Here is an 11,210-nt window from a genome sequence, read left to right on the forward strand (position 1 = left end):
ATTTTAAGATTAATTTGTCTTTTGAAACTATAAAGTTAAAATGTATCTAAAAATGCATATATTTATCTAAATATTTGAAAAAAGGGGCAAGTAACTGATACTCTTTATAATTATACGTAATTTTAATTTCACTTTCTGTTAATCGTATTATAAAAACATGGAAGACCATTAAATATTTATTCCAGTTTAATTTTATTACAGGTAAAAGTCAGATGAAATTTTAGTGTTTACTTATACAACACTATTTAATAAATAAAAATATTTTCACAGTAAAATTTATGAGCACTAAATGAAAAAACCCAATTTTCCCCGGGTTTTTTCAAATAAAACCCAATTTTCCCCGGGTTTTTTCAATAAAACCCAGGCGGGTTGGGTTTTTTCAAAAATCCCCGGGTTTTTTCAAACCCTGTTATAACGTGACCCTTATAATTATGATAGTTTTATAAAAAAAATGTATGAATGATACCATTCTCATATATTTAAACTATGAAATAGATTTAAAGTTAATATCATATTTTGTTAATTATAAATATATTATCTTTCTTAATTATTGTCCCTTTTTTAATAATTTATTAATAATATATCTATTATACATAAATGCAATTGTCTTTACTAAAATTTATCAGTTATAAAAAAGATAAACCTGTGTTTTTAAAATGCTACTAAAAGAGCATTTTGTGACTTATATTTTTGAAAGTTTAGTCTAGCTTTGGTTCAGTTAACTGATTTTTATTTGTACTTACCCAGGGGTCTGACCAGGCCGAATTTACTACCGTTTAGCGGTACCCTCACAAATTTAACTTTAGAAAAAACGGTAGTTTCACAAATTCACCTTTAGGAAAAACGGTAGTTTCACAAAATACATTTTCTTAAAATTTTATTTTTGTATTCCGTAAGAAACGACAAATCCGTATTTTTCTGTTGATTTTTTAATATAATTTTTAATTTTTCACAAAATAGGTACCTCTCAGAAAAACCTAGATAGACCCCTGCTTATCTTACCTTAGTCTTATTTTTTATGCAAATAATGGGGTTTTTCTACTTAGTAACTGTACCTGTTTGAAACCAACTGCTTTCACCAAGGGTTCTAATATTTCTTAAGGGCCATTTGCTTGCTGAAATCTACGTAGTTTTATATATATAAAAAAATTAGAAGTATAAAAGTATAGTTTTATTCATTTCAAGAATGTTTACTTTTCTCCTTAATAATTAGTGATTCTTCCGCGGATTTCCTCTTTTTTCCAGATTTTTCCATTTCTCCTGCTAATTTCCGCAGAAATTTTTTTTGCGATTTGTATTTGCGTGCTTTTAAAAGCTTATGTAGTGAATCGTATTCACGCTAGCTTAAAATCAAATGCCGTGATTCATTTTTGTGGTAGTAATATCAAACATCGATTTTCATATTGATGCTTGCTTCAAAAATTGGGATTCATATTTGCTCAATTTAAAAATCATGCATCGTGATTCGTATTTACGTGATCTAAAAATTAGGCATCATGATTTATTCTCTAAATTTTAAATCATGCATATGATGCATATTCATTCATACAATTTTTAAATTAACCATCGGGATTTATAATCACATGATTTACAAGTTTAAAAATTGCACTTTTTTGTCAAATTTTTGGATTTTGAATATATATATATATATATATATTTCTTGGATTTCCTCTTAACTCTACAATGGATTTCTTAAACTTGTTGTTTTTAACTCTTTTTATTTAGTTTGTTATTGCTGTCAATACATAGATTTATATGGGAAAGGGAAAATAGCCATCACACCCCCTTGTTGCACTTGTCTTTGAAAGTTAGCAGCTACTTCCAGTATCATTAAATCATAATTGTTGTTAATCATTTTAATTATTAAATCATAACTACAGACACTTAAAATTATACATTTATTATTTTATTAATATGCGCATACATTTTAAATAAATTACTAAGCTAATTTTAGCTAATTAACTCGATATATATGTTAATTTATTGATAAAAATTAGTAATTAATATTATTGCTTTGCAACTTTTAGTAAAGTTAAAAAAAATAATTCTTTTACTAATTGACAATTTTTTTTTAATAGAACATGTAAAGCACATAGAAGGAAATTATTGCCTTTTTAGAATAATATTGCCCTTTTTTTAAACTTTTGCACCCTCCCCTTTTTTCTGCCTAGAATGAGCTCTGTTGAAATGATATGATAATTCTAAATGAATGAATTAAATTAATGTATTTTTACTTTTTAGGTCATCAGTAATGAATTTTATTATCGTCCCCCAATAGAGGTAAAAATAATATTATATTATTTCATTTTTATTATTAATGGTACTTTTGAAAATAATGCATTATTCAGAAATTAACTCATTATAGAATTTAAACCTTGTAAAAACAACAACCTTCATATAAAATTTTTTTTAATTTCTTACGATTGCAAACAACTTCAATAACTCTCCATTTATTGTTATTAAAAAATAATTTTTAATTTTTTTGCGATTGACATACGAAACCTTAATGCTTGGATCAAAATACATTTGAGTTTCCTGAATGAAATTTTGTTTGCTGTAATGTGCAATACTCTGCAATCAGTTCAGCTGCAGTTTGATTCAAATCAAGACATCCAGTATATTTGAAATGAGTTTGGATTATTAGAAAGTACAAATCTCTTAAAATTATTGTATTGTTTAAAACAGGATTATAATCAATCAGTTAATAAGTCTAGGAACCAAATTCTAGATCGTCGTCTCTTATTTCAATGGTTGATCTCATAAGCAGGGTTGCCACAGGCAACTAAAATGCAACTATTTTTGGCATGAGGTGACTGGCAACTTTTTTTGCCTGAAAAGGCTAAAAAAGCAACTATTTTCAGGAAGAGGAGACTATTGGTGGGAGACTTTTCTGTAATTCTAGCGGGATTTTTTTTCAAGCATAAATTGGGTGGAAAATCTGCACCCCACAAGATAGTTTTGGAACACAGATTCTTCAAAAAAATTTTAATTGCAAATTTGAGCACAGATTCCATTGTAAATCTATTTCATTTCTCGATCGCCTTTTCAATGATTATTGTTACGAAATTCCGCATGATTTGAAAAGGAAAAATATATATATATACGATATTACGATGCTTGAATTTCGAATTGGGGTGATCACTTTTCATATATATAATTAATTATATATATATATAATTTTTATATAAACATTAACGTTTATATAAAAAATATCATATTTGCCACTTGACTGAATGTATCATGGTATATGACAATTAAGTCATTAACAAAATTTTAGTCATATTTTTGATGAATTTTTGTTCTTATTTAGGCAACTATTTTCCTAGTTTTTGGCTACTATTTTCATACTTTAGGCTACTAAAAGCATCTATTTTGTTTGTTTTTCTCTGTGGCAACCCTGCATGAGTACGATGACATCTAAGAAGATTATTAATGTGTTGTTTTTTTTGCAGATATTGTATGATATCTCTGATGATCCTGTTAGAAGATTATTTTTAGATGACTTAATCATGTATCAGGAGGAGAAAGGTACTCCTCTCTCTCAATGTCCTACAATCAGCAAGCAGCCACTCGATCTCTACAGGCTGTACTTGGCTGTTAAAGAAAGGGGTGGCTTTGTTGAGGTATTTATCATTCCATTGCAAACAAATTCAAAGTTCTCTACCATTTATTAATGTTCACATAGTTATAAAAGGTTGTTTTTTTAACCACCTGTTTCAATGAAAAGGTTCTTCTCATTTATTTAGTTACTGATAATTATTTTAATATCAAAGAATAAAATTGTGTATAGCAGGGCTCGAAAGACCACCCGTCCTCGGCGGTCAAAAATTTCCCGCAGACAACGAAATCATTCGTCCGCGCGGACGGCCATTTTCCCGTTAATGTTCAAGATACACTTTCAATTTTTCTTATCTTACAGGAGTCTAGCGCCTCACTTCTAAAATTATCCTCTAATCTAGAAATCCCGTACAGCAGGGGTGTCATACCGGTAAATATTTGTAAAATTCAATGAATTTTGCCGTCAAATTTGATTCGCACTTCCATTTGCATAATTACTGTTTACTGAGTTTATATTTATTGAGAAAATCGAAGAAAACAAACAAAATTTGTCTTTCAAAGAATTAGAATTTTTAATCTTTGTTTGAAATTCTGCTTTAAGATTTGAAATTTTTTCTGCATATTTTTGTTACGATGCAGTATTCCTGGAATGGCAGGTTCCGCAAACCAATTAGAATTTTACATTTTCGCTCGTACAATTTAAAATGATCCGTATAGTTTATAAATAAAGTATATTTTAATTTCATATGCTAGTTTCCTTTCTAATTCACATTTCTATTTTATTTTTACTCTGCGTCGGATATATTGACTGGGCCGCAAAAATTTTCATTTCGGGCCGCGAGTTTGACACCCCTGCCGTACAGCAACATACTGCGCATGGTGGAATGATTTTTCCGTCTGGGAGTACTGCAGCAGTTGAAAGGGACTTTTCAGCAATGAACTTACAAAAAAACACATTACATAAGCGTTAAACGCAATTATGAACATTCACCTAAATGGAAAACCCCTTTCAGATTTCTGTGCAGAAACCTCTGTCAATCATAGGCTTGATTGGGGAACTGGCAAACGTCATATTTGATTCATTTAAAGAACCCTTGGATAAATTGACGTTCCAGATAACTTAACCTTTATCATTTAAATTATTACATGAAAGAAATAAATTATTTCATAAAAGAAATACTAGGTTTTAGTATTAGTAACCTAGTATTTCTTTTATTACTGTATGATGTAATCCTAGTAGCTACTAATTCATTGTGTAATTTATATAAATGTTTGTAATAAGAAAAAATAATATTTTTATTTATTTAGAAGCGACGAGTTAGTTTCAAATTAGGACGGGTACATTATTAAACAAGCCATCCTCGGGGACGGGTAAAATTTCTGAGTTTTTTCGAGCCCTGGTGTATAGGTAAATTGTGTTAAGTTTTTGACAGATTTGTTAGAGCTAGGTGATGTATTGAGAAAGTTTTTTAATATTTCTTTTTAGCAATTTTGATTGAAAATATTTATTACACAAGTGAAAACTATATTATTTATTTCAAAGATTAATACTAAATAAAGCAATCATGAAATTGAAAATGTTTATTTATCATTAATTTAAAAATATTTAACTATTTTTCATATATTTCAGGTCTTAAGACACCAATTGTGGTATTAAATATATTTTGTTATTACAAGCATTAAAAAAAAAATTTGAATAAGATATATTTTAACAGAGAATACTAATACTTATTAACGACTGGTTTGCCCGAGGTTTACATTGCAAAGTATGATCCCTGTGGCAGAATATTTTCAGGCTTTCTGCGACAAACCTCTCTAGCACTAACATCTTTCTGCAAGATAGTTTTAATTCTTATAATTAAAAGTGGGAAAAACGTGTTAATGGAAAAAAAATTCTATTTGGATAAAATGAATTTTAAGTCTTTAAAGGAGAAAAACGCACTAATTATGCCCTTTTTTTACTTTTTGTAAATCATCATCAAATTATAAAAGAAACTTATTAAAAATCGTCAAATCCATTGCCGCAACTACCGGAAAAAAAGGTCAGTGACAAAATCATGCGAATTGGAACATTTTAAAAAGGGTTACTCAAATGTGTGTTTCGTTTCGAGATTCAGTTGTAATAAATTTCATATTAAAACTATCTGATTTTAAAAACAAAGTTAAAATCTGACATCCGAGATTATCGCAGAATATCATATCTGTATGTCGATAAAACAAAGTTTCTGAAGAAATAAGTTTATTTAAAAACATTGGTAAGCAAAGTGACTAACAAAAAGAAAGAATACAAAATAATTTGCTTCAGTGGAAGCTTAAATACTCTTTACACAGCTGATGGATGAAGTCATGATCCACGCAAAAACTACCAACAGCAAATGAAAAGAAACTGGCCAATCCCCACAGACCATCGCGACACCGACACAAGTTGAATGCATGAGATCGTCCTCTTCAACGACTAACGAAGATCGAACCTTATACCCTTTTATCCTTTATTTGTCTAACAAAATCAATATCTGTCTGATATACAATCAAAACACTATGGATTTATGATATCATTGGCGTAAATTGTGATATGCATCAGAAAGTATTTATTTAAATGTGCGATTACATGCAGAAATAATATCAGCTGAGAAATAACAGGAATTTTTTTTAAAAAAACCTGGAAATTGATAGGGCTTGCTATAACTGCCAAAAAAAATTTGCAATCGTCGCATTAAAAAAGTAACTTCTCAAATAAGCGATAGTGAGTTTCGCATGCAATAAAATTGTTTAAAAAAGCATTGAGAATGTTTTTTTTTAATGTGGAAACTCATAGCAATGGCTGCCGGAAAAACGATTGAAACACCGTATGAATCAATGATGATATCGGGGGGAGGGGGAAACGAGTGTGTTAAAGAGTGATTTCTTGAATTCGGGGTTCAAACTTTGCCTGCCGTAATAATATCGCCATTTAAAAAAAATAATCATGAGAACATCAATAACAGTATCTGAGCAATAGAAAGCACTTATTTTTCTTAAAAATAAGTAAATAAAAAAAATTAAGCAATAGTTGCCCGGGGGGGGGGGGTAAATGATTAAAACACTGCATATATTATCTAAAGTATACAACGTTTAGGAGCACAAAAGTATTTATAAAATGCAGACAGCTGTTTCGAATGCTCAAAGGGCAACCTTCATCAGTGCAACTGTTGTACTGATGAAGGTTGCCCTTTGAGCATCCGAAACAGCTGTCTGCATTTTATAAATATTTTTGTGCTCCTAAACGTTGTTTACCTTAGATTGTATTTTAGCACAAAGGTCGCCAACTTGTGTATTTACTACGTATATTATTTCTCAAATGAAAATAATAAAATGGCAAGCATTTCTTTACCCTCTGGGAAAAAAATCTAACATTTTTGCAAAAGAAAATGAAATTTTTTTTACTTCCCAAAAAGAAAAAATCTTTCTGCAAGAACTCAGTAACTTCTGCTACAATGTCGCCGCGATTCTGCCACAGGGAGTATGATATATTTCGTTGGAAAAAAATTTTCAGATTTGTCTACAATATATATAAATAAAAGATATATCAACCTTTTTACGACAAAGTATAACTAAATTTAGCAGACTGATCAGTTGGACATAATTTGGATGTTTCAGGTGATGAAAGGTAGGATGTGGAAGGAAATTGCAGAACTCTTAGGAATTGGTTCTTCTTCAAGTGTGGTATATACAATGAGGATGCAGTACAACAAACATCTTCTGCCTTATGAATGTAAATACGATATGGGTGGCATTGATCCTGCTCCTCTTATAAGTAGCCTGGAGAAAAGAGCAGGTATTCATTGCATTTATCATTTTTATAATTGTTATAAAATTGAATCCTGTTTTAGCAAATTCCTAGGAACCAAAGCAAACACTACACTGTAACCATGATGCTCTGCGTTTTTAAAAAGTGCTTATTTTCTTTATTTAAAAGCCCTTTAAGGTGCTTTTTTTCTTGGGTGTTTTTAAAAAGTAATTAATTTCCCTTTTAGAAAGTGAGGGTTTTTTTCTTTACCATGTATTAACCATAAAATACAAAATACAGTTCAGCTTTATATTGGATTGTAAATACAGTGACTCATAAAAGTGATGAATGAGTTTCAATGAAATGGGAAATAAAAATTCATTAATTAAAATAAATATTTCTGAATGGCTATTTAATAATAAAAAATGTATTGAATATTTTAAAAACAAAGCAAAATTTTATTTTTAAGAAATCAATCATCAAAAAGTAACAAAAACTTTATCGCGCAAGAGTCATCATACAAAATTTCTGCTTATTAGTAAATTATTATTAGTAAAAATTATTATATAGCTTATTAGTAAAAATTTCTGCTTATTAGTAAATATTCCAATTTTCCTATTTAGTAATATTTAGTAGAGTTTCCTTTTACATCTACAATAGCGTTTATAAGTTTGTAAATAAAGTAACTATTTTTTTTTTTTTTTTTGTCGGGTGAAATTCGAGCAGAATATTTTTTATTAAATGTTACAGAAACTTTTACAACACTCATTTGTGAATTTATGAATTTTTCCACAAATTTTATAATTTTAATCTCTGATATGAAATCCTTCTTTTAAGATTTTTATTAATCTAATTTAACAATATTCATTACTGATTTACCTCTTATGATGACAAATAATCAAGTTTCAAATTTGGCCTATTGTTTTGTTATGGCCATGAGCCAGTTTTAAATGATAAAAGCAAATATTACGGTGAAGCAAAAATTAAAATATAATTTTGCTATCACAAGCTTGATGCTACAATGCAAATAAATATATAAAAAATTAAATTAAAAATAATTAAAGGAACAAATTAAAGCAATAGACGATAATTTTAATTCTGAAATCGGAAAACATTTAAGCGTATGATGACTTGCTATTTGATTATTGCTATTGTTGCTATTTGATTATTGATATCTTTAAAAGAAACTTGTTTTTTTTAAAAAATATTCCATGCAGTTTTGCTAAGATTAGATTATACATCTTATTATCAAATACCCATTCTGAAATATTCATTTTAATTAATGAACACTTTTGGGAGCCACTGTAATTATATAAATTTATTAATATATTAAACAAGACTTATCCTAGGTCTTATTGGTCATTCTGTTTTTATCATTTGCTAGGTACACTTTGAAGAAAAACTACTTAAAGAAACACATTAAAAAAATTTATTCAATAAAAACAATATATTCCACAAGCTAATTTTCTCCACGTCGTGTCTTAATTTCTTAAAAATTAATGTTGTACCAAAACATTAAAAAATCTTGCCAAATTTTCAAAATAAATAATTTTTTTCAAGATGATATGTTAAAAAAAAATAACATTTTGAGTAAAATAGTTTATAATATAGACATTTTTCTTGTACACATCCTACACTTTATAAGAAAAAAGAAACACAGACCTGGAAATTTTAAGATTTTTATCTGGAAAAATCAGGGAAATGTGAAATCTGATTTGAGTGGCCACCCTGCTCCAAAAGCTGGCATAAATTTTTAAAATTCATCATAACATGTTTTATGACCAACAAATTCCAGACACTATAATTTGATTATCTAAATATTAAAACAATAAAGATTAAAAAAAGAAGGGTCAATGGTTACATTTTTTGTTAAAATTTATGTTTTGAAGATTTTTTCATTTAAATTGTTTTTCCTCTAAATCACTTCATATTAAAAGGCATGTCATCTTCACCAAGTTACTTACAAGCTAATTCCTATGTCACAAAAGAAAACTCAATTTGAGAGAAGTTTTTTCTTCTGAGATGAGATAAGTTATTTAATATATATAAAATCACTATGTATACAAGTAAGGTAATGATTTTTTTTTTTGCTGAATCAAGTTATACCAAAACAAACAGAAAAACAGTACTGATTTAAAGGTTTGTGTTATAAGTTCTTATACAATTTGCACATCTGCAAATTAAGTATTTGCAAGCAAAGAATTAAACTAAAACAAAGTTAAACTGATAATTAAAAGACATGTCCAAGAACATTTTTGTATTTATACCTATTAAGGAGTTTGACTTAGCCATCTAAATAAGTGGAACATTGTTTATGTATTTTTTGCACTGAATTCAGTAAAATCAAAAGTAAGTTGACAGAGCTGTAGAGAGTAAGTTCTGTTTTTAAGTTAAAATTGTTTTAAGCATAAAGTTAGTAAACAGTTGCATTTTCAATGCTTGAAACTCATTATTTTTTAACTATTACTCCAATCAACTTGTTTTTCTTCCCTTTAATTCAATGTAAAATATATCTATGAAGGTTCTTCAGTTTATTCATGTCATATGTGAAAATTGATGTAAAAAAATATTAAAAAAACGTGTATTTAGCTAAGGCTTTTTATCCCTTATCATCAGTAAATTCAAGATAACTAAAGCTCGTCTTGGGGACTCAAATCACAATTTTTGAAATCATTTCTAGCTATCTAATTAATATTTTTGTATTTAGTTAATTTGAAGCTGTTTTATTATACTTTTATTTTTAAATAAAAATTTCAAAAGACTTTATTTTCCCCTTTTAGGATTCGTAATATTTTGTTTCAGATTTTCAATGAAATTTGTAAAGAAAAATAAGAATAATAATGTGAATTATATAATTATAAAATTATTTTCCGTTAAAAGAATAGACCTGTATGTTAGCCATTCAAAGACTCTCTCATAAATTGGGTGAAACAAACTGTTGTCGAAATGTTTGAATAGTTTTTCTTGAATTGAATATTTTTGTTTTCAGGAAGAAGAAGATGAAGATATTAAACCGGTGCTTATGAGTTTAGTGGTCCCAATGCTGCACCCGATGGAAGATTTTCATTTTAATAATTAGTTCTCATATAAAAAGGTTTTTAAAATGTGGTTTCAGATTAGAGTCTAACCTTTGCCTCTTGTACTTCATTCATTCCTCAAATGAACTATTTTATAAAAGTATCAAATGAATCTCTAAAATGGAGCTGCCATCTACTGGGCCGAATTGAATTTTTTTTTTCTCTTGAAAATTGTATGAGCTGACATTGAGAACTGACTGCTGTTATGTATATATGTAAATATAACTAAGTCAACGGTTTTGTTATTAAGTGAATTCACTAATGACAGTCTTAAAAATTTATTTTATATTTGTTTGGCTTAAACTATATGTTTGATACTTTTATTTATGACTTTGCTTAAAACTTATAATTCTGCTTCTGTAAAGTTTTTAAATTTTTTACAGTATTGTGATATTTAACTCTTTTAGTTCGAATTCATATGTAAAAATTTTGCCAATAATAAAAACTTAAATTTTTCCCATCTGTTTCTCTTTTTTGTTATTCTTAAGTAGGTACTCCCGATAGGTTCATAAACATGTGCAGATGTAAGCTATTCATAAACATTTGTCCAACAATCTAGGAAGGTACTTACAAGTTCATCTCACTACCTAGTTCATTTGAAAGGTTACAATGTCCATGTATTTTTTGCAGTCGGTGGGAAGAATGTGCATGGGCCTAGGATTAAGGTTATTGAGCAGGAAATAATTTATATGTTTGGTGAGGGCAAAATATTTTTTACTTAGGGATCCTGTTATCTTATGTAGCTGGAAAATTAAAAGCAGTTTTTTTTAAATTGCCTAGTTTAGGGTTAAAAGAAAGTAATCAGTTAT

The 11,210-nt window shown here is 28.3% G+C and overlaps 1 protein-coding gene across 3 annotated transcripts in view; it reads left to right on the forward strand.

Moving 5' to 3' along the window:
• LOC107447214 (AT-rich interactive domain-containing protein 3A) overlaps positions 1-10,861 on the forward strand; it is a 14,633-nt gene extending 3,772 nt beyond the window's left edge. The window contains exons 2-5 of one of the 3 annotated variants that reach the window (XM_016062110.3): positions 2,242-2,280; positions 3,453-3,623; positions 7,195-7,372; positions 10,314-10,861. In XM_016062110.3, coding sequence (XP_015917596.1) covers positions 2,242-2,280; positions 3,453-3,623; positions 7,195-7,372; positions 10,314-10,327 — 402 coding nt within the window. In that variant the 3' untranslated portion in view covers positions 10,328-10,861. Of the gene's footprint in view, positions 1-2,241; positions 2,281-3,452; positions 3,624-7,194; positions 7,476-10,313 lie in introns of those variants that run through there. The other 2 variants (XM_071182188.1, XM_016062163.4) reach the window with 2 other exon arrangements.
• The last annotated feature ends 349 nt before the right edge of the window (positions 10,862-11,210 follow it).

Source organism: Parasteatoda tepidariorum, chromosome 6 (genome assembly GCF_043381705.1).
Source record: "Parasteatoda tepidariorum isolate YZ-2023 chromosome 6, CAS_Ptep_4.0, whole genome shotgun sequence".
Taxonomy (NCBI): Eukaryota; Metazoa; Arthropoda; class Arachnida; order Araneae; family Theridiidae; genus Parasteatoda; species Parasteatoda tepidariorum.